General features: G+C 52.7%; 1 protein-coding gene across 4 annotated transcripts in view; it reads right to left on the bottom strand.

Moving 5' to 3' along the window:
• Nucleotides 1-471: 471 nt before the first annotated feature.
• The window catches only part of SLC44A2 (solute carrier family 44 member 2 (CTL2 blood group)), a 42,580-nt gene continuing 17,182 nt past the window's right edge, over nt 472-25,869 (bottom strand). Inside the window, exons 1-23 of one of the 4 annotated variants that reach the window (XM_008961838.4) lie at nt 19,381-19,537; nt 18,750-18,798; nt 17,255-17,328; nt 17,046-17,130; nt 13,877-13,961; nt 13,633-13,743; nt 13,483-13,543; nt 13,269-13,392; nt 13,068-13,151; nt 12,863-12,975; nt 10,135-10,266; nt 9,949-10,048; nt 9,767-9,859; nt 9,507-9,591; nt 8,440-8,702; nt 8,269-8,363; nt 7,276-7,379; nt 7,094-7,167; nt 6,930-7,000; nt 6,708-6,796; nt 2,581-2,665; nt 2,009-2,133; nt 472-1,751 (exon numbers count right to left, since the gene is read on the bottom strand). In XM_008961838.4, coding sequence (XP_008960086.1) covers nt 2,012-2,133; nt 2,581-2,665; nt 6,708-6,796; nt 6,930-7,000; nt 7,094-7,167; nt 7,276-7,379; nt 8,269-8,363; nt 8,440-8,702; nt 9,507-9,591; nt 9,767-9,859; nt 9,949-10,048; nt 10,135-10,266; nt 12,863-12,975; nt 13,068-13,151; nt 13,269-13,392; nt 13,483-13,543; nt 13,633-13,743; nt 13,877-13,961; nt 17,046-17,130; nt 17,255-17,328; nt 18,750-18,798; nt 19,381-19,417 — 2,136 coding nt within the window. In that variant the 5' untranslated portion in view covers nt 19,418-19,537 and the 3' untranslated portion in view covers nt 472-1,751; nt 2,009-2,011. Of the gene's footprint in view, nt 1,752-2,008; nt 2,134-2,580; nt 2,666-6,707; nt 6,797-6,929; nt 7,001-7,093; nt 7,168-7,275; nt 7,380-8,268; nt 8,364-8,439; nt 8,703-9,506; nt 9,592-9,766; nt 9,860-9,948; nt 10,049-10,134; nt 10,267-12,862; nt 12,976-13,067; nt 13,152-13,268; nt 13,393-13,482; nt 13,544-13,632; nt 13,744-13,876; nt 13,962-17,045; nt 17,131-17,254; nt 17,329-18,749; nt 18,799-19,380; nt 19,556-25,869 lie in introns of those variants that run through there. The other 3 variants (XM_063599871.1, XM_003809580.5, XM_008961840.4) reach the window with 3 other exon arrangements.

Below are 25,869 nucleotides of genomic sequence, written 5' to 3'. Positions count from 1 at the left end.
GAGAGGAGGTGGAAAGAATTGAAATGTTGGGGCGGATTGCCTGGAGGTGACTGACACTGGCAGCTGGCACGAGGGGGCAGCAGCGAGCTTCCAGGCAGTGGGGCCCACCCCAAGGGCAGTCAGTCCCTTCGCAGATCCAAAGTAGCTGGGGAGCATAGTGACTGCAGGACCTCAGGTGCCTGGGCCCTGAGAGAGGGGAGGCCTGGGGGCGTGTGTCCAGGATGGGTGATGGCGGAGGCGGACAGGCTGCCTCTGCCTTCTGGAGTCCAGGGATTAAAGCCTAATCAGGGGAAATCTGAGCTGCCTGAAGGTTGGAATTCAGGCAGAGCCAGCAGCCAGTGGGTTTCCTGCCCCCTCCTCGTTCCCTTTGAGAGAATCACCCTAGTTCAGAGACTCCTAGGGCCTTGGAAGCTGGGGTTCCCCCTACCAGCCGCCACTGGCTCACTGCCCCCCACAAACACACCAGGCCTGGACCTGTACAATAGGCACTTTATTAGTGGTTGGAATGCAGTTACACGCAGGGGTGTGCAGACGCAATGGGGGCAGGGCTGGTGCAGGCACAGGAAACGGGAGACCCCCCCTCTTTCCCCTGGGCCCAGGGGTTCTCCCTCTCCAGGATCCTGGGACAGTGCTGATGAGCAGAGACATGAAGTCTGAGGGGGACTTGGAATATGGCAAAGGGGCAACTGGGAAGCCAGTTCCCCTGAGTTTGACAAGTTTGGCAAAAGGATCAAGTGAGGTGTGTGGGCAGAGGGGCCCGGTTTGCCCAGGGCATCTGCCCTCCACCTCTCCCCCTGCAATCATCCCTTGGGTGGGTTTAGTTTCTTTCCTCTCTTACAAAGAGAGCTGTGTCAATAACTGGCAGAGGAAGTCGGGAAATTCAGCCTAACTCCCTCCAGCCCAGCAGGTTTCCATTAAACAGCTATTAGCCATCTCCTCTCCAGCCCGCTCTCCACTGCCAACCCCCGCAAAACTCTCCCTCCCTTTCCCTCCTTCCCAGCCAGGAGACACCCCCACCTGGGCACACACACTCCCACCCCAGTCACTCCCAGCTAGGAGGGAGCAAAAGGAAGGCACTCCTTGGCGGCCCCATCTCAGCTGTTGAGACAGACGGAAAGAAAGCTAATAGACCCTTTAATGCATGTCCAGGTTAAAAAATAATAATAATAAAGAAATGCTTCTGGTGGCCCTTGAGCCAACTGTTCAGGTGTGGAGAAGGGGTTCAGTCCTGGCCGGAGCAGGCAGGAATAAACGTGGGTGTTCACTGTGGCCAGCAGCTCCCTCAGACACAAACACCGTCCTTCCTGTGGTCTGGCCCGTTGTCGTGTAAGCGGGGGACAGGAAGCATGAGGGAGCTTGCGGAGGTCGGGCCACGTGCCATCCCAGACATCAAGAGGCCCCAATGGGTTTTTACTTGTTTCTCGCAGTCTGGAGGGGCAGCCATGAAAACTCCAAGCGCCCCTTGGCATAAGAAGGAGATGCCCCAGACTCTCCACGTCCAGAAACTGGTGGGATCTGGCTCATGGGGAGGGGCAAAGCGGCAGTGATAGGACTTCGGGTGAGCCCAAGGGGCTGGGGGAACAGACCCAGCTACTGAGCACCCTGCGGCATGAGACTCCTTGAGAGGTGGGGAGCGCGGGGCCTTCAGGACTCCGCTGCCTTCTTGTTGGTCTTGTTCAAGAGTTTCTTGAGGGTGGAAGACATGAAGTAAGGCCTCTCGGCCGAGCCGTCATTCCTCTCCAGGTCCTCCACTGTGGAGAGAGGTCCCAGAGCAGGAGGCATGAGGGGAGCCCACGGGCAGGGGCCTCAAGGACAGGGTAGGTGGATGAGGGTCACAGAGAAGCCTCAGAGGGTTAGAAAGCAGACACACTGGGACCAGAGAGGGGCAGACTGTAGTGGGCTCCAAGGGACACACAGGATCCCCACACTCGCAGGCCACGAACCCCCCCGCTTCATGCACCCCCAGTCTACATGGAGGAAACCTGGCCCCCACGCCAGCCTCCCTCACTCTCTACTCCTCGGCTTCTGCCCGCTTCCCCTCCTCCGCACTCCCCTTCAACAGGATGTCTCTCAGCTCGGGCGACATGAAGTAGGGTCGCTCCTGAGAGCCGTCATTCCTTTCCAGGTCCTCACCTGGGCTCCCCCCGGGAACCGGCAGGGGGAAAATGGGGTGGTCGGGAAGGGAGGGAAAGAGGGAGGCAGGGAAGAACAGGGAAGCCAGCAGGCGTGGAGGAGAGGAAGAGAGAAGAAAAAAACAAACAAAAAAAAAACAGATGGAGAGACCAGAGTTAGTGGCAGCCACAGATCCCCTCCCCCCAGTCAAAGCCAGAAACTGCGAAGCGCGGGCGGGCTCCAGAGCAGCGTCCAGGCTGCAGCCTGGGCCAGTGGACAGGAGGTCGGAGTTGCTTCTAAGCGCAAAAGGAAACCAGGAAGACAGGCTGGGGACCCAGGACGAGGGACAGCCAAGCCCTGGGGAAGCTGGGGGCAGGCGAGCGTGTTGCCCCGTTGGAGGGTGATGTGATGCCCAGTGGAAAGAAGGGATTCAGGGCCCAGCAAGGTTTGGGGTGAGGGGTCACTCACAGAAGCAGAGGAACAGCGTGTCCACACACATGCCATAGACGCTGAAGAAACCGTGTGCAATCAAGTAGGAGCCAACGATCACCGTCTGGGCAAGGAGAAACGAGCTGTCCCTGCTCCGCGTCCTTCCCAGAGCAGCCCCCACCCCCTGAGTCCACCCTACGCTGGGACCACATCCTTCCCCTGCTGAGAAACCCTCTCTGGATTAGTGACATCCCAACCCCTCACCCCCGCTGGCAGGGCCCCACCATCCACACAAAGTCCTCTTTCTCTCTCTCCGTCTTTTTTTTTTTTTTGAGACGGAATCTCACTCTGTTGCCCAGACTGGAGTGCCATGGTACGATCTGGGCTCACTACAACCTCTGCCTCCCAGGTTCAAGCAATTCTGCCTCAGCCTCCGGAGGAGCTGGGACTACAGGCACGTGCCACCACGCCTGGCTCATTTTTGTATTTTTAGTAGAGACGGGGTTTCACCATGTTGGCCAGGCTGGTCTCAAACGCCTGACTTCAGGTGATCCACCTGCCTCGCAGCCTCCCAAAGTGCTGGGATTACAGGCGTGAGTCACCGCACACTCGGCTTTTTTTTTTTTTTTTTTTTTTGAGACAGGGTCTCACGGTCTTACTCTGCAGCCCAGGCTGGATTGTAGTGGTGCAATCTCAGCTCACTGCAACCTCTGCCTCCTGGGCTCAAGTGATCCTCCCACCTCAGCCTCCGGAGTAGTTGGGATTACAGATGTGCACCACTCTGCCCGGCTAACCTTTGTATTTTTTGTAGAGATGGGTTTTTGCCACGTTACCCATTACCCATCCTGGGCTTAAGAGATTCGCCCACCTTGGCCTCCCCAAGTGCTGGGACTACAGGTATGAGCCACTGCATCCAGCCTCACCCTTGCTTTCTTTAACCCCTGGGCCTCTGCATGTGCTATTGTCCTGACTTAAATCTAATTTATGCCCCATCGACCTTCTGCTTTCAGCTCAAAGAGCAAGTCCTCAAGTCCCACCTCCTCCAGGAAACCACCTATGACACCTAGAGTGGGCGTTTTTTTTTTTGAGACAGGGTCTCACTGTGTTGCTCAGGCTAGAGTGCAGTGGCCCCATCTCAGCTCACTGCAGCCTTGACCTCCCAGGCTCAAGTGATCCTTCCACCTCAGGCTTACAAGGAGCTGGGACTACAGGCATGTGCCAGCATACCCAGCTAATTTTTGTATTTTTTTGTGGAGATGGGGTTTTGCCATGTTGCCCAGGCTGTTTTCAAACTCTTGAGCTCAAGCGATCTGCCTGCCTCGGCCTCCCAAAGTGCTGGGATTATACATCTGCGCCCCTGCGTCTGGCTGAGAGCCTTTTTTTTTTTCCCCTCCTGAGACGGAATCTTGCTCTGTCACCCAGGCTGGAGTGCAGTGGTGGGATCTTGGCTCAGTGCAACCTCCACTTCCCGGGTTCAAGTGATTCTCTTACCTCAGCCTCCTGAGTAGCTGGGACTACAGGTGCGTACCAGCACACCTGACTAATTTTTTTGTATTTTTAGTAGAGATGGGGTTTCACCATGTTAGCCAGGATGGTCTCAATCTCCTGACGTTCATGATCCGCCTGCCTTGGCTTCCCAAAGTGCTGGGATTACAGGTGTGGGCCACCATGCCCGGCCTCTAGAGCCTATTTTATGTCCTCCTAGCACTGGGCACCCCTCCTGAGCTCTTGGTGCAGCTGCAATTTTATGCATGTTTAGGGCTTTCAGGTTTAATGCTCACATCCTCACTAGACCCAGTCCCATTTACTGCTACATCCCTAGCAATCTGGAGACTCACACGGCCTTGGTAGCTGCTAGATAAACATTTGTTGACTGAAGTCAGTGGACCTGGCTGGGCGTGGTGGCTCATGCCTGTAGTCCTTGCACTTTGGCAGGCTGAGGCAGGAGGATCCCTTGAGTCCAGAGTTCAAGACCAGCCTCAGCAATATAGGGAGACACTGCCTCTATTATTATTGTTATTATAGTAGAGCCTGAGCCACCACACCTGGCCTATCTCTATTATATTAAATTAAAAATTTAAAACAATGAAATGGCCAGGCACAGGGGGTCATGCCTTTATTGGCAGCACTTTGGAAGGCCAAGGTGGGTGGATCACCTGAGGTCAGGAGTTCGAGACCAGCCTGACCAACAGGGTGAAACCCCGTCTCTACTAAAAATACAAAAATTAGCCGGGCACAGTGGCATGTGCCTGTAATCCCAGCTAGTCAGGGAGCTGAGGCAGGAGAATCGCTTGAACCCGGGAGGTGGAGGTTGTGGTGAGCAGAGATCACTCCATCGCACTCCAGCGTGGGCGACAGAGCAAGGCTCTATCGCAAAAAAAAAAAAAAAAAAAAAAAAAAAGTCAGTGGACCTTAGAGGATTAAATAATTTGCCCAAGATTACTCTTACTCATCTTAGAACTACTAAATAGAGGAACTAAGATAAGAAACTAGGTCAATGGGCTTCAAGACCTACACTGAGATACAATACTGCCCTTGCAATGAAGGCTCAATCCCTCCACAGCCTTGTTAACCTCCTTGGCCGTATCTCCACTTTTTTTTTTTGAGAGAGAGTCTCACTCTGTCAACCAGGCTGGAGTGCAGTGGCGCGATCTCGGCTCACTGCAACCTCTGCCTCCCAGGTTCAAGCAGTTCTCCTGCCTCAGCCTCCCGAGTAGCTGGGATTACAGGTGCCCGCAACCACGCCCGGCTAATTTTTGTATTTTTTTTGTAGAGACTGGGTTTTGCCATGCTGGCAAGGCTAGTCTCAAACTCCTGACCTCAGGTGATCCACCTGCCTCAGCCTCCCAAAGTGCTGGGATTACAGGTGTGAGCCACGGTGCCTGGCCCTTATCTCCACTTCTTTACTCCTTCCACGTCAGCCCCACTGCTTCCTGCCACACTCCCACCTCAGGGCCACTGTACTGTTCCCTCTGCCTGGATATCGCCTGCAGCTTCAGATCTCAGATCCAACATCACCTGCATGGCACCACCTGGACCCCCCACACCTGCCCAGCCCCCACCACAGTTTCAAACAGTTCCCTGTGCTATACAGACATACTAGTGACATGTCCCAGTTTGCAATCATACATTCACCAATATCATTATGGAGGAATATCTGTTTACCCCCAAACTCTAAGGCCTTTAGAGGGAAGCCCTCCACCTCGATGCCTGATACACAGTAGGTGCTTGATAATGTTTGTGGTCTGAGGTCGGGCGTGGTGGGTCACACCTGCAATCCCAGTACTCTGCGAGCCCGAGGCGGGTGGATCACTTGAGGTCAGGAGTTTGAGACCAGCCCAGCCAACACGGTGAAACCCCATCTCTATTAAATATACAAAAATTAGCCAGGTGTGGTGGTTCACGCCTGTAATCCCAGCACTGTGGGAAGCTGAGGCGGATGGATCACCTGAGGTCGGGAGTTCGAGATCAGCCTGACCAACATGGAGAAACCCCGTCTCTACTAAAAATGTAAAATTAGCCACACGTGGTGGCTCGTGCCTGTAATCTCAGCTACTTGGGAGGCTGAGGCAGGAGAATTACTTAAACCTGGGAGGCGGAGGTTGCAGTGAGCTGAGATCACCCTATTGCACTCCAGCCTGGGCAACAAGAGTGAAACTCCATCTCAAAAAAAAAAAAAAAAGTTAGCCAGGTGTGGTGGCAGGTGCCTGTAATCCCAGCTACTCAGGAGGCTGAGGCACAAGAATCGCTTGAACTAGAGAGGTGAAGGTTTCAGTAAGACAAGATCATTTCACTGCACTCCAACCTGGGCAACAGAGTGAGTCTGTCTCAAAAAAAAATTAAATTAAAATTAAAAAATAAATATACAAAAATTAGCCAGGTGTGGGGGCAGGCACCTGTAATCCCAACTACTCGGGAGGCAAAAGCTCAAGAATTCGCTTGAACCCGGAAGGCAGAGGTTGCAGTGAGTCAAGATTGCACCACTGCACTCCAGTCAGGGCGACAGGGCAAGACTCTGATTCAAAAACAAACAAAAAGTTTGTGGTCTGAATAAAAATCAATTCCCCACCTCTGACCTCTACCCACATTTATCTAGTCAAAGAAGACCAAGCAAATCCCAACACCTCTTTCTTCCCAAACCCCCATCTCTCCCCAGAGGTCCATACCAGTATAGGAACCCAGTAATAATTGAGGGGTGGTGCTGTATCCTGCACGATCCTGATACGGTGGGTGAAGAAGAAGAAAGCCAGGATCCCTGGAGAAGGAGAAGAAAGCAAGATGGCGAAGGGTTCTGGATATAGGAAACAGCCTCCTAAGAAGATGACACTCATCACAGAAGACAGAAATCAGGCTCCCACACCCTGAGAGGCTAGGTGGGCGGCACTCACCCACACTACCAACGATCAGAAGTTTGCCCAACAGGAAGAGGAAGTCAGTAACTTTATCCAGGACAGCCACTCTGCAGGGGACAGTGAGGGGCAGGTGTGAATGCTGGCTTCAGGGACTAGGGGAAGAGGTGGGTGGCAGGAGGAAGATGATAATGATTCCTGACCTGATGATGTTTCTCATGAGCAGGAAGAAGGCATTCCTGGCCGAGGTGCAGAAATTGGTGCCGTAGATGGCAATCTGGAGGAGAGTGGGAGGGAGAGATCAGACCCACTGGGTGGGCATGGGGGGTGGTCCTCTCACCCAGCAGGAGCTGGCGGGTTGGTTGGGGGTCCCAGGCCCACTCACCATGATGTAGGCATTCCTATTGAGGAATTTGATGAACTTCTCCAGGCACCAGAAGCAGCATTTGAGACAGGTCATGAGGCACTTGGCAAACTTGTTCTCTGCAGCTGGAAGAGAAGGGAAGGGATGTGGAAGTGAGGGGACACCAGCTTGACTTGGAAGGGATCCCCTCTTCCCTATCACACACACTTGCCAATGTCCAGGTCTCCTGAGTCCATGCTGTCAAAGAGACAGGGACTTAAGCCCAGGAGTTTGAGGCTGCAGTGAGCTATGATGGTGCCACTGCACTCCAGCCTGGGTGACAGAGTGAGAGATCCTGTCTCTAAAACAAAGTACCATCAATCCCAGCCCCACAGCCCTTCCTCTAAGAAAAATAAACCAGTTTTTTTTTTTCTTTTTTTGAAATGGAGTCTCGCTCTGTTGCCCAGGCTGGAGTGCAGTCGCTCGGTCTCGGCCCACTGAAACCTCAACCTCCGGAGTTCAAGTGATTCTCCTGTCTCAGCCTCCCGTGTAGCTAGGACTGCAGACGCACACACCACCATGCCTGGCTAATTTTTGTATTTGTAGTAGAGATGGCGTTTCACCATGTTGGCCAGGCTGGTCTCCTGACCTCAGGTGATCCGCTCGCCTCAGCCTCCCAAAGTGCTGGGATTACAGGCGTGAGTCACGGCACCCGGCTAATAAACCAGTTTTATTCCTGCTCTCTTCAGCGCAAATATATACCACTCCAATTCACTCTGGTAATAACCAATGGTGGGCCAGGCCTCTTGGGCCTGTCCCCTCAACAGCAAGAATTCCACCCAGTAGGTTCTCTGGTTTGCTCCTCCATCGCAGGACTCAATCACGCCAACTCCTGAACTCCACCCCGTCATAGACAGAAACCCATCACTGCTCTATTATCTTGGCCCCGCCCACCTCCAAGCAAGACCCAATCCTGGTTCGCTATTCAGCCTCGCCCCCCAACAAGAACTAATGCGAACCGTGGGTGGGACGTACCTTTCAGCCGCTGATCCAGGTACTCGAGTATCACACGGATGATCTGCACAATGGCCAGGATGAGCGCGCCAAAGGCCAGGGAGCCTGTGTGGTACCTGCGGGCCGAGGGAGTGGTCGGTGGCTGGGCCAGGCCTCGTCCTCCACCCCATCCTGCCTGCAACGCCAGCCCACCTGAGCGCCCGGCCAAAGGCAGAGAAGAGCGGGAAGGCCGGCAGGTCGTCCGGCTTGCGCAGGGCCCAGTAGTAGGAGGCAAAGGCCCCGGCCAGCGTGACCTGGCCCAGCGCCAGCACGAAGTTGGCCAACCAGAAGAACATGAAGGCATTGAAGATCTGCAGGCCCAGCAGGGCCCGGTGGTAGCCCGACTCACCACCGTAGAAGGCGAACTGGCAACGGGCATTGGGGCATTGGCGGGACTCATTGGAGGAGGGGAAGGTCTGTGGGAGAGAAGGGAGAACCGAGTCCAAAAAGAGGCACCAGGGGTTCACAGTGGGCTCTGAGCATCAGGTGTGGGGCCAGGAAAACCATGAGGTAGGACAGGAGACATAGGGATTGAAGTTAAGGGAAGGAATTAAGAGTTCAGAATACGGCTTGTGCAAAGGAAGGGATTCTAGAAACAAGACGTGGCCATCGCTGGGGTCAAGAAGAGGGCATGGAGACAGGAAATGAAATGGGGAAAAATGGGCCGGGCGAGGTGGCTCACACCTGTAATCCCAGCACTTTGGGAGGCAGAGGCAGGTGGATCACGAGGTCAGGAGATCGAGACCATCCTGGCCAACATGGTGAAACCCTGTCTTTACTAAAAATACAAAAATTAGCCTGGTGTGCTGGTGTGTGCCTATAATCCCAGCTACTCGGGAGGCTGAGGCAGGAGAATCGCTTGAACCAGGGAGTTGGAAGTTGCAGTGAGCTGAGATCATGCCACTGCACTCCAGCCTGGTGACAGAGCAAGACTCTGTCTCATTTAAAAAAAAAAAAAAAAAGGAAGTAGGGAAAAATGGGTGATTTAGCACCCAGGGTGAAGGCCTGGTCAAGTTGAAGAGAGGAAGCCAGCTTGCCCTGGGAAGTTGTTCGATCCAGTTAGAGAGTCTCTTCCCCACTGTGCGTGCTCCCCCACACCCAGCACAGGACATGCAACAGGGGCCAATTGTTTGCTGAACCTCCAAGTGGACATGAGAGGTTTCAAATCATCTGGGGCCTGCTGGGGCAATACCTGCCCTCCCCACCCCGGGGACGCCCACCTCTGGGTTGCAGGTTTTCGCAGTAAATGGGCAGGGGCTGTCATCAAAGATCTTATAGACCGCTTCGTTGGAAGTGGACAGGAAGCTGGAGGTTCGTTAAGGAAGCAGAGGTCTAGGACTGAGGACCCCAGGGACTTTTGTGGGAAAGAATCCATTCTCCCACCAGTTTCCAGCCCTATCCCTAAGCTGCAAGTCACTTCTAGGCAAAGTTGGTCTTTAGCCATCCCTGGGGTCAGAGATCAGTGTCTGGGGGCAGATACACAGCAGTGCTGGCCCAGTAGGCGATGCAGAGGCACAGCAAGAAGAAGGTGACCAGTGGGTAGAGCAAGGAGCACATGACGTATCCCACAGCCCTAGGGAAGAGCAGAGACACAGGCGTCAGGGCAAAAGACACAACTCTAGGGACAGCTCCATCCTGGCCCCTGGTGCCCTGGCCCCCCACCTGCTGGCTTCTTTGATGAGTGCAATCGCGATGAGAATTCTCTTCCGGAGAAAGATGAGCAGCAAGATGATAATGACTTCAAGGATACTCAGAATGATCACTGCAAAGGGCAAAGGCTGAGCCGGCTGGGCTCCCCACTCCCTCCAAGGCCTCACGTGGGGGCAGGAATGGGAGACTGTGACTCACTAAAGGCCAACCAGGTCTGCCGTAAGTGCAGGTACACCCGGAAATCCGTCTGAAAGCCGAGGTCCACCAAAGAGACATCAGAGCCGGCCTCACCACGCAGTCGGGAGTACTCCATGTAGCAGTGAAATATTCCTGCATGGGGGAACCACAAGCTCAGTCCAGCACTGCCTCCTGCAACTTTGCAAAGCAGCTACAACTGCCCCCATTTAACAGAAGCAAACATCGAGGCTTCTGCCTCAGGGACTTTACACTTGCAGTTCCCACCGCCCGGTGCATTCTCTCCCCATGGCTGGATCTCACACATCCTTAGGTCTCTGCTCAAGTGTCACCTTCAGAAGAGACCTTCCAGAACCCTTTCCCCCTACTTGGAATCATAATCATATGCTGCCATGGTCTAAGTTCTCTCTCTTTTTTTTTTTTTGAGACGAAGTTTTACTCTTGTTGCCCAGGCTGGAGTTCAATGGCACAATCTCGGCTCACCGCAACCTCCACCTCACGGGTTCAAGCGATTCTCCTGCCTCAGCTTCCTGAGCAGCTGGGATTACAGGCATGCGCCACCATGCCCGGCTAATTTTGTATTTTTAATAGAGAGGGGTTGGCCGGGCGCGGTGGCTCACGCCTGTAATCCCAGCACTTTGGGAGGCCAAGACGGGTGGATCATGAGGTCAGGAGTTCGAGACCAGCCTGACCAACATGGTGAAACCCCGTCTCTACTAAAAATACAAAAAAAAAAAAAAAAAAAAAAATTAGCTGGGTGTGGTGGTGGGCGCCAGTAATCTCAGCTACTCCGGAGACTGAGGTAGGAGAATTGCTTGAACCCGGGAGGCGGAGGTTGCAGTGAGCTGAGATCGCACCACTGCACTCCAGCCTGGGCGACAGTGCGAGACTCTGTCTCAAAAAAAAGAAAAAAAAAATAGAGATGGGGTTTCTACATGTTGGTCAGGCTGGTCTCGAACTCCCAACCTCAGGTGATCCGCCCGCCTCTGTCTCCCAAATTGCTGGGATTACAGGCGTGCGCCACCGCACCTAGCTAGAAACCACTATTAATATGAATATTTTACTATGAGTGTCCTCAAATTGGATTGCCAAGCATTTTTCTTCCAGGAAAGTTCAAGGAATAATCAAAATATGGGCCAGGCACAGGGGCTTGCGCCTGTAATCCCAACACTTAGGGAGGCCAAGGCGGGAGGACTGCTCAAGCTCAGGAGTTCAAGACTAGCCTGGGCCACATAGGGAGAGCCTATCTCTACAAAAATATTAAAAATTTAGCCAGGCATGATGGTGCTTGCCTGTGGTTTCAGCTACTTGGGAGGCCAAGACGGGAGGATCACTTGAGCCCAGGAGGTCAAGGCTGCAGTGAGCTGTGATTGTGCCACTGAACTCCAGCCTGGGTGACAGAGTGAGACTCTGTCTCAAAAAACAAATCAAGGCTGGGCGCCGTGGCTCACGTCTGTAATCCCAGCACTTTGGGAGGTCGAGGCAGGCAGATCACGAGGAAGTCGAGAGCAGCCTGGCCAACATGGTAAAACCCCATCTCTACTAAAAATACAAAAAAAATTAGCCGGGCATGGTGGTGTGCGCCTGTAATCCCAGATACTCGGGAGGCTGAGGTAGGAAAATTGCTTGAACCCAGGAGGCAGAGGTTGCAGTGAGCCGAGACTGCACCACTGCACTCCAGCCTGGGCGACAAAGCAAGACTCCATCTCAACAACAACAACAAAACAACAACTCAAAAACAACAAAAATCCAAAATATGAAGCACTGTTTTGTTGAGCACGATATTGTGCCTCTGGATTCCACAGGCCTGAACTAAACAGGCCCCTACCCATATTTTATCTGCTCATTACCTCCTTGTCATTTAGTTTGCCAACTAGAAATATGAATTACCCTCATTTTATAGAGAAATAAATTGAAGCAGTCCGGGCGCGGTGGCTCCTGCCTGTAATCCTAGCACTTTGGGAGGCTGAAGCGGGCAGATCTCCTGAGGTCAGGAGGTCGAGACCAGCCTGACGAACGTGGAGAAACCCCGTCTCTACTAAAAATACGAAATCAGCTGGGCATGGAGGTGCATGCCTGTAATCCCAGCTACTTGGGAGGCTGAGGCAGGAGAATAGCTTGGACCCAGGAGGCGGAAGTTGCAGTGAGCCAAGATCGCGCCATGGCACTCCAGCCTGGGTGACAAGAACAGAACTCCGTCTCCAAAAAAAAAAAGAAAGAAATTGAAGCACAGTTAGGTTGAGGCACTTGCCCAAAGAATTGGCAAAGCCAGGATTTGAACCTCTGCTATTCTGGTACCAGAGTATGCATCCTTAACTACGGTGCTGAGACATTTTTTCTTTTTTTTTTTTTGAGATGGAGTTTCGCTCTTGTTGCCCAGGCTGGAGTGCAATGGCGTGATTTCGGCTCACCACAACCTCCGCCTCCCAGGTTCAAGCGATTCTCCTGCCTCAGCCTCCTGAGTAGCTGGGATTACAGGCATGCACCTCCATGCCTGGCTGATTTTGTATTTTTAGTAGAGACGGGGTTTCTCCATGTTGGTCAGGCTGGTCTTGAACTCCTGACCTCAGGTGATCTGCCTGCCTCGGCCTCCCAAAGTGCTGGGATTACAGCGTGAGCCACCGCGCCCGGCCTGACTTTTTTTTGTTTTCCTGATGGGCCATTTCCACGGGAAAGGGCAGGGCAGTGTGCAGATTCAGGAAAGAGAAGACACAGGGAGGGGGTAACGCACCGTAGCCCAGCACCAGAATCACCATGATGATCATCACCCAGACCATAATACCAGCCAGGAAGCGAAGCAGGATGATGAACAGGAGGCTCATCGCCATGGCAATGACCAGGCCTCTGGGGAAAAGAAAACGGTCATGAACAGACTCCACCCTCGGCCAGGCTTAGAGGGGGCAGCCAGGGGAGAGGCCCCTTCCCTCCTGACTTACATGATAATCCAGTACCAAGAGACGGTGTAGTCTTCAAATATGCGCATGGCGAGTTGCCGCGCCTCTAGGACTCCATTGGCTTTCCTGGGGGAAGGAGAACAAGGCTCGGGTCAGACCCTCTTCCGTGATCAGGCCAACCACAGGGGATGCCTGTCCCACCCAGAAAAGTGCGACCCCGGAGCGGTGCGCCAATATCCTCACTTGGCGCCCTCCACCAGGTCTGTGATGTTTTTCCGGGAGCCATGCCCATCCTCATAGGTCGTCTCATTGCCCACCATCAGGACACCCTTGTAGGCGTGGATAGCGGGGAAGCATCTCCGGGCCACTGCATGGAGCAGAGGATGGCACCAGTCAGGCTGAGCCTCTGCACAGCCTCCCCGTCACCATCTGAGCCTCCTGGGATCCCCTGACTCACAGGGTTTGCTGGGGATGAGGACAGCAGGGCAGTCACCATCTCGAAGCACCTCAGCCACTCCCTGCCAAGAGAGATGGAGGGAGGTGAGTCCCCAAGTCTAGTACACTGCCACTGCCCATACCTGGGCTCTCAGGACAGTCTACAACTCACTTTATTGTTCTTGAAGCCAGGAACACAGAACTGCTTATAGTACTCAAAGTCCCGGGAGCTGCGAGCATTCAGGTACGTGAGGTAGCGGTCGGGGCATTTTTCCACGCAGATCTGGGAGGGGAGAAGGAAGGGATTGGGTGGAGTTGGGGCAGACTGCTCAGGACTGAGGTCCCAGCCCACATTCACAGGGGGAAAAGGACGGGAAGCGGGGAGAGGAAAAAGGGAACGGTGCGGACCAGGTTACCTGGGGGGTGGGACATTGGAATTCCAGCAGAACCAGGGGGCTGGCACATTTCACAATGTTGAAATAAAACAGATAGGGTTTGTTCCTGGAGTTAGAGAGTTAGAGAAGGGAGAATGGAAACTGTTAAGATTTCTTTCTTTCTTTTTTTTTTTTTTTTTTTGAGACAGAGTCTCGCTCTTGTTGCCCAGGATGGAGTGCAATGGTGTGATCTCGGCTCACCGCAACCTCCGCCTCCCGGGTTCAAGCAATTCTCCTGCCTCAGCCTCCCGAGTAGCTGGGATTACAGGTGCCCGCTACCAAGCCCGGCTAATTTTTGTATTTTTAGTAGAGATGGGGTTTCCACCATGTTGGCCAGGCTGGTCTCAAACTCCTGACCTCAGGTGATCCGCCTGCCTTGGCCTCCCAAAGTGTTGGTATTACAGGTGTAAGCCACCACACCCGACCTGTTAAGACTTCTTAACCACCCTATAGAAAACTTTTTTTATTTTTCTCTCTTTTTTTTTTTAGATGGAGTCTTGCTCTGTTGCCTAGGCTGGAGTGCAATGGTGTGATGTGGGCTCACTACAACCTCCGCCTCCTGGGTTCAAGCAATTCTCCTGCCTCAGCCTCCCGAGTAGCTGGGACTACAGGTGCCTGCCACGATGCCCAGCTAATTTTTGTATTTTTAGTGGAGACGGGGTTTTGCCATGTTGGCCACACTGGTCTCGAACTCCTGACCTCAGGTGATCCACCCGCCTCAGCCTCCCAAAGTGTTGGGATTATATGCATGAGCCACTGTGCCCGGCCTCTTTTGTTTTTTTTTCTTTTTTGAGACAAGAGTCTTTCTCTGTTGCCCAGACAGAGCGAGCAGTGGCACAATCTTGGCTCACTGCAGCCTCTACCTCCTAGGATCAAGTGATCCTCCACCTCATCCTCCTGAGCAGCTGAGACTACAGGCGTGCGCAACCACATCTGGCTAATTTTTTGTATTATTGGTAGCGACAGAATTTCACCATGTTGCCCAGGCTGGTGTCAAGCGATCCTCCAGTCTGGGCCTCCCTAAGTACTGGGATTACAGGCGTGAGCCACCATGCCCGGCCTATTGTTTCCTTTAAGATATTTTATATGGCCGGGTGCAGTAACTCACACCTGTAATCCCAGCACTTTTGGAGGCCAAGGCAGGCGGATCACCTGAGGTCAGGAGTTCGAGACCAGCCTGGCCAACGTGGCGAAACCCCGTCTCTACTAAAAATACAAAAAATTAGCTGGGTGTGGTGGCGGGCGCCTGTAATCCCAGCTACTTAGGAGGCTGAGGCAGGAGAATTGCTTGAACCTGGGTGGTGGAGGTTGCGGTGAGCCAAGATCGCACCATTGCACTCCAGCCCGGGCGACAGAGCGAGACTCTGTCTCAAAAAAAAAAAAAAAAAAAAAAGATATTTTATATAGGGCCAGGCAGGGTGGCTCAGGCCTGTCTTGTGCCAGCACTTTGGAAGGCCCAGGTGGGAAGATCGCTTAAGCCCAGGAGTTCCAGGCTGTAGCGAGCTATGATCCTGCCACTGGCTGACAGAGCGAGACACTGTGTCAAAATAATAATAATAGTAATAATAATAATAGGCCGGGTGTGGTGGCTCACACCCATAATACCAGCAGTTTGGGAAGCCAAGGCAGGCAGATAACCTGAGGTCAGGAGATCGAGACCAGCCTGACCAATATGATGAAACCCCGTCTCTACTAAAAATACAAAAATTAGCTGGGCATGGTGGCATATGCCTGTAATCTCAGCAACTCGGGAGGCTGAGGCAGGAGAACCGCTTGAACCCGGGAGACGGAGGTTGCAGTGGGCTGAGATTGTGCCATTGCACTCTAGCCTGGGTAACAAGAGCAAAATTCTGTTTCAAAATAATAATAGTAATAATAATAATAATAATAATAATAGTTTAAAAACTGCAGCATCAGCAACTCTATGCCAGGTGCCATTCTTTTTTTTTTTTTTTGAGATGGAGTCTTGCTCTGTTGCCTAGGCTGGAGTGCAGTGGCACGATCTCGGCTCATTGCAACCTCTGCCTCCCAGGTTCAAGCAATTCTCCTGCCTCAGCCTCCTGAGTAACCGGGATTACAGGAACATGCCACAATGCCCAGCTAATTTTTTTGTATTTTTAGTAGAGACGGGGTTTCACCATGTTGACTAGGCTGGTCTTGATCCTCCCACCTCAGCCTCCCAAAGTGTGCTGGGATTACAGGTGTGAGCCACCACGCCCAGCGATGCCAGGTGGCAATCTAAGCTCTGTACATGTATTGGCACATCTAACCATCAAAATAGCCCCATGAGGGTGGGACTGTTATGATCCTCATTTTAGAGATGAGGAAAACGAGGTTCAGAGATTGAGACACCTGCCCTAGGTCACAGAGCCAGGAAGTGACGCCACTCAGGCTGTGCTTGCTCTGTTGTCTCACCTGTTCATCACCACCTGACGCGTAATCCAGGACTGTCCCCTCTCAGTCTCTCCCGCCCTTAAAATGTGTGCTGCCAGAGAACAGGATGCTTACTATCTCATTTAGAGCTGTGTGTCCCCAAGGACTAGACTAGTGGCTGAGGGTAGTGGGACGTTTATCAGTACTTGTTTTCTTTTCTTGTTGTTTTGTTGAGACCAGGTCTCGCTCTGTCGTCCAGGCTGGAGTGCAATGGTACAATCATACCTTACTGCAGCCTTGGCCTCCCAGCTCAAGCGATCCTCCCACCTCAGCCTGCTGGGTAGCTGGGACTAGAGGTGTGCCCCACCACGTCCACCTAATTTTTGTTTGTTTGTTTTGAGACAGAGTCTCACTCTGTCCCCCAGGCTAAAGTGCAGTGGCACGATCTCGGCTCATTGCAACTTCTGCCTCCTGGGTTCAAGTGATTCTCCTGCCTCAGCCTCCTGAGTAGCTGGGATTACAGGCATGTGCCACCATGCCTGGCTAATTTGTGTATTTTTAGTGGAGACGGGGTTTTGCCATGTTGGCTAGGCTGGTCTCGAACTCCTAGCCTAAAGCAATACTCCTGCCTCAGCCTCCCAAAGTGTTGGAATTTCGGGCGTGAGTCACCACGCCCAGCCTATAAGCACTTGTTAACTGGACTTAGAGAGATGGGGAATGCCTAGAATCTTCTGCCCCCTCTTCCCCAGCCCCACCAGGCCGCAAGGAGTCAACTCACTCGTTTTTTGTGCCCTTCTGCCCGCAGAACTCGCCCCGGCTATCAGTGGGGTAGATCACCTTTCGAGGGTCTCCATGAGTCCAGGCTGTGGAAAGATCCAGGGATACTGAGACACTGCCACTCCTCAGATCCAGCCCTGTTCCCACTCCAGAGGCCATGGCTGCCTCCGCCTACCCTGCAACTCCAAGTCCTGCTCATTCTCTACTCACCTATGATGCCTACAGCCACGTAGCCCACAATGGCCAGGAGCAGGAACACACAGCATATGACATCCGTGCAGCCCCTGGGGAGCAGAGGGGCAGCGTTTGGAGGAGGCTTGGTGCTGTGTGCACCATGGGCCCATCTGCCCTCTGCAAACACCCTCATCCATGTGTTATTTGGACAAATTTTCCTGAGTCGTTTGAATGCCGTACCAAAGGGCACATGCATTTTAATTTTTATTTCATTTCATTTTTTAATTTTGTGCAACAGAGTCTCACTCCGTCATCCAGGCTGGAGTACAGTGGCATGATCATAGCTCACTACAGCCTCGAACTCCTGGGCTCAAGTGATCCTCCTGCCTCAGCTTCCCAAGTAGTTGAGACTACAGGTGCACACCACCACACATTTTTTTTTTTTAATTTATATACATTCTGTAGAGACAAGGTCTCGCTATGTTGCCCAAGCTAGACTTTTTTTTTTTTTTTTGAGAGGGAGTCTCACTCTGTCGCCCAGGCTGGAGTGCAGTGGAACGATCTCAGCTTACTGCAACCTCTACCTCCCAGGTTCAAGCGATTCTCCTGCCTCAGTCTCCCAAGTAGCTGGGATTATAGGTGCCCAGCACTATGCTAATTCTTGTATTTTTAGTAGAGACAGGGTTTCACCATGTTAGCCAGGCTGGTCTCGAACTCCTGACCTCAAGTGATCCACCTGCCTTGGCCTCCCAAAGTGCTGGGATTATAGGTATGAGCCACCGTGCCTGGCTGTATTTTATTTTTTTATTATTATTTTTTTGAGACAGAGTCTCGCTCTTGTCCTCCAGGCTGGAGTGCAGTGGTGCAATCTCAGCTTACTGCAATCTCCACCTCCCAGGTTCAAGCAATTCTCCTGCCTCAGCCTCCTGAGTAGCCTCTGAGTAGTCACAGCTACTGGGGAGGCTGAGACAGAAGAAGTGCTTGAACCAGGAGGGGAAGGTTGCAGTGAGCTGAGATTGCACCACTCCAGCCTGGGTGACAGAGCGAGACTCCATCTCAAAAATAAGTAAATAAATAAATGAATATAAACATGGTAAAAATTAAGTCCAGGCCAGGTGTGGTAACTCACACCTGTAATCCCAGCACTTTGGGAGGCCAAGGCAGGTGGATCGCTTTGAGCTCACGAGGTCGAGACCAGCATGGGCAACACAGCAAAACATCTCTGCTAAAAGTACCAAAAAAAAAAAAAAATTAGCCAGGTGTGGTGGTGCACGCCTGTAATCCCAGCTACTTGGGAGACTGAGGTGGGAGAATTGCTCGAACCCGGGAGGCGAAGGTTGCAGTGAGCCGAGATTGAGATCGCGCCACTACACTCCAGCCTGGTGACAGAGCAAGACTCCATCTCAAAAAAAAAAAAAAAGTTTCAAATATTTGTCACCAGTTTGTTGGAGAACAGATGGGAGGGGGTGTGAAGAGACAGGGACTGGGGTAGTATTAGCGGGGAGAACCCCCCAAAACCCAGAGCTCTTACCTATTGTAAATGGGTCCTTTGAAAGTGGGATCATACTTCTGTGGCGTTCCTGAAGTCAAGAAGATTAAGATGGATGGGATTGGAGACCTGAACCAAGACAGGGCTGGGAGAGCCCCCCTCCCAAAAGCCCCTAGGGGTGTCTTTGCCTTGGCGAGAATAAAATTCAGAGACCTGTGGAATTTTCTGCCTCACCCACCTCCAGGTAACCACACCCAAGCCCCCAGTTCTGGCAGGCCAGGACAGGGGAGGAAGGAGGGATCACTAACTGTGAACAAACTTATTAACTGGCGGCCACCCACCGGGAAGAGGGCTGAAATGGTGGCCACCAGGGAACCAGGTGAAGATGGGGAAGATCTGAGGTGGGATAGGGGGAAGGAGGCGCCGGCAGCAGTGCCAGGCAGAGGGGTACAGGGGCAGGTCCTTCGGGTAGGGGAGAGTAAGGAGGGTCGTCTGCGAGGCTGCGGGGGATAAGTGGGGTGAAGGGGCCTGGCTGATGGTGGGGAGGCTCCAGGCGCAGATTTGCAATTGCGCTCCCCCTCCAGCCCCCTTCCCTGCGCCCCATGTCCTCTCAAGGCCCCCTCCGAGGGACCGAGGGGTCGGCCCGGGGCTACGGGCGGGGGTCGCTGCCTACCGTGTTTCCCGTAGTAGTGGGGCCGCTCGTCCCCCATCCCTGCAGGCGACCAGCCCCGGCGGCCGCCCGCGCTCTCTCCCGCGCCCCCTCGGCCCTCCCGAGTCTGGAGGGAGGCACTGACCGCGCGACTGGCGGCGGCTCCTCCCAGCACAGCGCCAGGCGGGGCGGCCCAAACCGGTCAGACCGGCCCGAGCTGGGCAGCTGCCCAGACTAAAGGACCCGGGAGGGCGCGGGCGGGGCTGCAGCTGCTCCCGCCACTCACCGGCCGGCCGGATTTAGCCTTCCCCGCCCCCACCCGGGAACCCTGCGGCTTCACCCTGGGAACACCCTGCCACCGGGCGATGCCGCCTAGAACCCCTGGCCACCCTGAAAGGGCGTTTCCGTGGCTTCGTTTTGCAGGTGTGGAAACTGAGGCACTGGGAGGGAAAACGGCCCACTGCCCAAACCCAGACAACCAACTGTGGAATGTTGGTGCTGAAAACTTCCCCAAGCTGTGCAGGAAATTAGTTTTCTTTCTGTCTGCTGCTTTTTTTTTTTGAGACAGGATCTCCCTCTGTTGCCCAGGCTGGAGTGCAGTGGTGCAATCACAGCTCATCGCAGTCTCGACCTCCCTGCCTCAAGCCATCCTCCTGACTACGCCTCCTGAGTAGCTGGGACTACAGGTGCTCTACTGCACTTGGCTAATTTTTAATTTTTTTGTAGAGATGGGATCTTGCTATGTTGCCCAGGCTCATCTTTAACTCCTGGACTCGTGGGCTCCTCCCACCGTGGCCCCCCAAAGGGCTGGGATTACCTGCGTGCACTACTGGGCCTGGCCTTAGAACAAGTATTTATTCAGCCCTTAGTGGGTGCAGGCCTTGGGCGGGGCACCGCATACAGTGAGGAACCAGAGAGACCCAATCTCCACCCTTGTGGAGCCCACATCTTCCTGGGTCGCCCTGAATTCAAATGTTCCTTCTGCACCCTCTGAACTAGAGGATACTTAACAAAGGGCTTATCTTCCTTAAGCCTCAGTTTCCTCAACTGCAAAATGAGGCTAAAGTATGAAACCAAAACTGACGTCAAAGAGCAGGCATAGGCCAGGCGCAGTGGCTCATGCCTGTAATCCCAGCACTCTGGGAGGCTGAGGCAGGTCGATCAGGATTTCTAAGCCAGCCTGGCCAACATGGTGAAACCCCTTCTCTACTAAAAACACAAACATTAGCCAGTGTGGTGGCACATGCCTGTAATCCCAGCTACTTGGGAAGCTGAGGCAGGAGAATCGCTTAAACCCAGGAGGTGGAGGTTGCAGTGAGCCAAGATCGCCTCAGCGCACTCCAACCTGGGGGACAGAGTGAGACTCTGTCTCCAAAAAGAAAAAGAAAAAAGAAAATAGGCTGGGTGTGGTGGCTAACACCTATAATCCCAGCACTTTGGGAGGCCGAGATGGGCAGATCATGAGGTCAAGAGATCGAGACCATCCTGGCCAACTTGGTGAAACCCCATCTGTACTAAAAATACAAAAATTAGCTGGATGTTGTGGTGCGCACCTGTACTCCCAGCTACTTGGGATGATGAGGCAGGAGAATCACTTGAACCTGAGAGGCGGAGGTTGCAATGAGCCGAGATCATGCCACTGCACTCCAGCCTGGGTGACAGAGCGAGTGTCTCAAAAAATCAATCAATCAATCAATAAATCAAAAATCAGCCGGGTGTGGTGGTTCATGCCTGTAATCCCAGCACTGTGGGAGGCCGAGGCGGGCAGATCACTGAGGTCAGGAGTTCGAGACCAGCCTGGCCAACAAGGCAAAACCCTGTCTGTACTAAAAATACAAAAATTAGCCAGGTGTGGTGGTGGGCACCTGTAATCCCAGCTACTGGGGAGGCTGAAGTAGGAGAATCGTTTGAACCTGGGAGGTGGAGGTTGCAGTGAGCCGAGATTATGCCACTGTACTCCAGCCTGGGCGACAGAGCGAGACTCCGCCTCAAAAAAAAAATACAACACAATAAAAATAGAGACAGGATCTCACTGTGTTACCCAGGCTGGGCTCAAACTCCTGGCCTTAAGCAATCCTCCCACCTCAACCTCCCAAAGTGCCAGGATTGCAGGCACGAGTCACCACGCCACAACCTGCCTCTACTTGAATATTTATAGATATTTATAGTGCAGCCAATTATTTGGTTAACATGGCATTATACAGGTGGTGTGGAGGTATCCTCAACAGGAATATACATTTAGTGCTGGGTGTACACAGACAGCATGACGTTATACAGTCAGCGTGATCATATACATTTGGTGTCCAATAATTGTAGCTGCTGCCTTAGACTCTAGGACTCGCAGGCAGGGCTCTGGTCACTAACTCAACTTATCCTTAAAAAGGCGCCCTCTCCTCCTAGTAGCCACCAGCAGAGGGGCCCTGTCTAAACACCTGGACCACAGGCAAGGCCTGAGGCGCCAGGTCATGCCCTGGGGTGACCCAGACTCCTAAAGAAGCCCTGTGGTTCTCGAAGTCTCTGCCAGCCCAAAGGCTGGCTGGTCCCACCCTACCCATTCCAAGCAGTGGACAAAGAGAGCGAGCCACAGGCCTCTTCTCTTCCCAACTACACAGGGTGCCCTGGGGACAAATTATTCAGGCCCCACCCACCAGCTCCACACTGAGAAGTCCCAAAAGTTAAGCCCTCTGGAAACCCTTGTCTCTGAGCTGCACACCCATGTGACATCTGTCTCCCCCCAACACATGTGAGCATCTCATACTCAGTGCGGCGGCATCTAAGCTTTTTTGTTTTTGATACAGGGTCTCACTCTGTCGCCCAGGCTGGAATGCAGTGGCATAATCACAGCTCACTGTAGCTTTGACCTCCTGGGCTCAGGCGATCCTCCCACCTCAGCCTCCTGAGTAGCTGGGATCACAGGCACGCACCACCACACTCAGGTAATTTTTTGTATTTTTAGTAGACAGGGTCTCGCAATGTTGCCCAGGCTGGTCTGGAACTCCTGGCCTCAGGGATCCTCCCACCTCAGCCTTCCAAAGTGCTGTAATTATAGGTGTGAGCCACCGTGCCTGGCCTGTCCAAGCTTCTGATTATCCCATGACTCCGCTCCATCCTCCCACGTGCTCTGGCCAGGAACCTGGGCTGCCTCTCTGCTTGAGATCAGTTTTGCCTTCAGAGCTATCCAGAATCCAACCTCTTCTCACCTGCTCCTCAAGCACCCACCCTTTCACACAGCCCTGTCATCTCCTGCCTGGACCAACACAGACACTTTCTATCCTCACTATAGCGGCCAGAGACATCTGTGCACACCTAAGTCAGGACACATCCCTGCTCTGCTCAGAAACCTCCATGGTTCCCACCTCATTCCGAGGAAAAAGCCCAGCTCTTCGCCACAGCCCACAAAGCCTTGCATGACCTGCCCTGTCACCTCCCTGCCCTCACCTCCTCCCTCTCTCTCTCCATGGCTTACTATATTCAGCCTCACTGGCCTCCTGGGTACGTCCCACGCTCAGCAGGCATGGTCTGACCTCAGGGCCTTTGCACTAGCTGCTCGGTCCCTCTGCTTAGAATGCTCTTCTCTCAGACATCCATACAGCTCCGTTGCCTTCAGGCCTTGCCTGAAATATCACCTTGGCAAGGCGTGGTGGCTCACGCCTGTCATCCTAGCACTTGGGGAGGCTGAGACAGGCAGATCACTGGAGGCCAGTAGTTCGAGACCAGCCTGGGCAACACTGTGAAACCCCATCTCTACTAAAAGTACAAAAATTAGCCAGGTGAGGCCAGGTGCAGTGGCTCACGCCTATAATCCCAGCACTTTGGGAGGCCAAGGTGGGCAGATCACCTGAGGTCAGGAGTTCCAGACCAGCCTGACCAACATGGAGAAACCCTGTTTCTATTACTACAAAAATTAGCCGGGGCGAGGTGGTGCATGCCTGTAGTCCCAGCTACTTGGGAGGCTGAGGCACGAGAATCGCTTGAACCTGGGAAGCGGAGGTTGCAGCAAGCTGAGATCATGCCATTGCACTCCAGCCTGGGCAACAAGAGTGAAACTCCGTCTCAAAAATAAATAAATTAAATTAAAAATTAGCCAGGTGTGGTGACACATACCTGTAGTCCCAGCAACTTGGGAGATGGAGGTGGGAGGATCACCTGAGACCAAGAGGTCGAGGCTGCAATAAGCCAAGATCCTGGCACTGCACTCCAGCCTGGGTGACAGAGCAAGACTCCATCTAAAAGAAAACCCACAAAAACCAAAAAAAAAAAAAAACACCCAACCATCCCTTTCCTCTCTGTCCTATGACCTTTTCTTTTCTTTCTTTCATTTTTTTTTTCTTTTTTGAGGCAGAGTCTCGCTCTGTCACCCAGGCTGGAGTGCAGTGGTGCCATCTAGGCTCACTGCAACCTCCACCTCCCAGGTTCAAGTAGTTCTCCTGCCTCAGGCTCCCAAGTAGCTGGGACTACAGGCACACACCAGCGTGCCTGGCTGATTTTTGTATTTTTAGTAGCAGAGACTGGCTTTTACCATGTCTCTACTACTGGTCTCGAACTCCTGACCTCAAGTGATCTGCCCACCTTGGCCTCCCAAAGTGCTGGGATTATAGGCATGAGCCACTATACCTGGCCCCTATGACTTTCTCTTTGTTGTTATTATCAAATAGAGTCTTGCTTTGTCACTCAGCCTGGAATGCAGTGGAGCAATCATAGCTCACTGCAGCCTAAACCTCCTAGGCTCAAATGATCTTCTCGCCTCAGCCTCCCAAGTAGCTGTGACTATAGGCACACACCACCATGCCTGCCTAATTTTAAAATTTTTTGTAGACCAGTGTCTCGCTATGTTGCCCAAGGCTGTTCTCAAACTCCTGTGCTCAATGGGCTCAAGCCTTCCTCCCACCTCGGCCTCCCAAAACCCTGGGGTTACAGATGTGATACATTTTGCTTCTTATCACCATCTGACATGTTAGACATTTGCTTATTGGTTGTTAATTATCTGCCCTCTTGCCTATTGCCTGCATAAGGACAGGGATTTGTGTGTCTTTCATTCCGGCTGCGTCCCCAGTACACAGCATAGCCCCTGGCATAAAACAAACATTTAATAAGTATTTGTTGAATGAATAGCCACAATATATAATACATGTATGTAGAGTGAACACTGAAAATAAAAACGCAGCTTAGAATTTTCTAAGGGTACATATTTTAAAAATTAATTTGCGTTTTTTGTTTGTTTGTTTGTTTTTTGGAGATGGAGTCTTGCTCTGTTGCCCGATCTTGGCTCACTGCAACATCCAGGTTCAAGTGATTCTTCTGCCTCAGCACCCCCGGGTAACTGGAATTACAGGCGCACACCACTATGCCAGGCTAATTTTTGTATTTTTAGTAGAGATGGGGTTTCACTATGTTTGCTAGGCTGGTCTCAAACTCCTGACCTCAGGCGATCCGCCCACCTCAGCCTCCCAAGGTGCTGGGATTACAGGCATGAGCCACAGCGCCGAGTAATTTTTTTTTTGTTTTTGTTTTTGAGACAAAGCCTCACTCTGTTGCCCAGTCTGGAGTGTGGTGAAACAATCTTGGCTCACTGCAACCTCCACCTGCTGGCTCAAGTGATCCTCCCACCTCAGCCTCTCGAGTAGCTGGGACTACCCACACACCATTGCACCCAGCTAATTTTTTTTGGATTTTTTTTTGTAGAGACAGGATTTCACCATGTTGCCCAGGTTGGAGATTTGCAAATTTTTTTTGAGACGGAGTCTCGCTCTGTCACCCAGGCTGGAGTGCAGTGGCATGATCTCGGCTCACTGCAACCTCAGCCTCCCAGGTTCAAGCGATTCTCCTGCCTCAGCCTCCCAAGTAGCTGGGACTACAGGTGCACGCCACCACGCCTGGCTAATTTTTTGTATTTTAGTAGAGATGGGGTTTCACTGTGTTGCCCAGGCTAGTCGCGAACTCCTGAGCTCAGGCAATCCGCCTGCCTCGGCCTCCGGAAGTGCTGGGATTACAGGTGTGAGCCACTGCGTCCGGCGGAGATTTGCTAATTTTATACTTAAATGAATCTCAGGCCAGGCGTAGTGGCTGACGCCTGTAATCCCAACATTTGGCAAGAGAATTGCTTGACTCCAGGAGTTCAACACTAGCCTGGGCAATATATTGAGACCTCGTCTCTACAAAAATATTTTTTCTTTTTTGTATTGCAAATCGAGCAGCCTCCTGAGCCAAAGTAGGCTCTGAGGCTTAAAAAAAAAACAACACTTTTTTTTTTTTTTCTGAAACATGGTCTGGCTGTATTGCCCAGGCTGGAGTACAGTGTCACGATCTCGGCTCACTGCAACCTCTACCCTCTGAGCTCAAGCCCATCTCCCTCAGCCTCCCAAGTGGCTGAGACTACAGACACACAACACCACGCCCGGCTAATTTTTTATATTTTTTTGTAGGGACTGGGCTTTGCCATGTTGCCCAGCTGGTCTCGAACTCTTGAGTTCCAGCGACGCACCCGCCTCGGCTTCCCAAAGTGCTGGGATTACA

This window comes from Pan paniscus, chromosome 20 (genome assembly GCF_029289425.2).
Source record: "Pan paniscus chromosome 20, NHGRI_mPanPan1-v2.0_pri, whole genome shotgun sequence".
Classification (NCBI taxonomy): domain Eukaryota; kingdom Metazoa; phylum Chordata; class Mammalia; order Primates; family Hominidae; genus Pan; species Pan paniscus.
The sequence above is the reverse complement of the archived record's forward strand: the minus strand, read 5'-3'. Positions and strand labels throughout refer to the sequence as shown.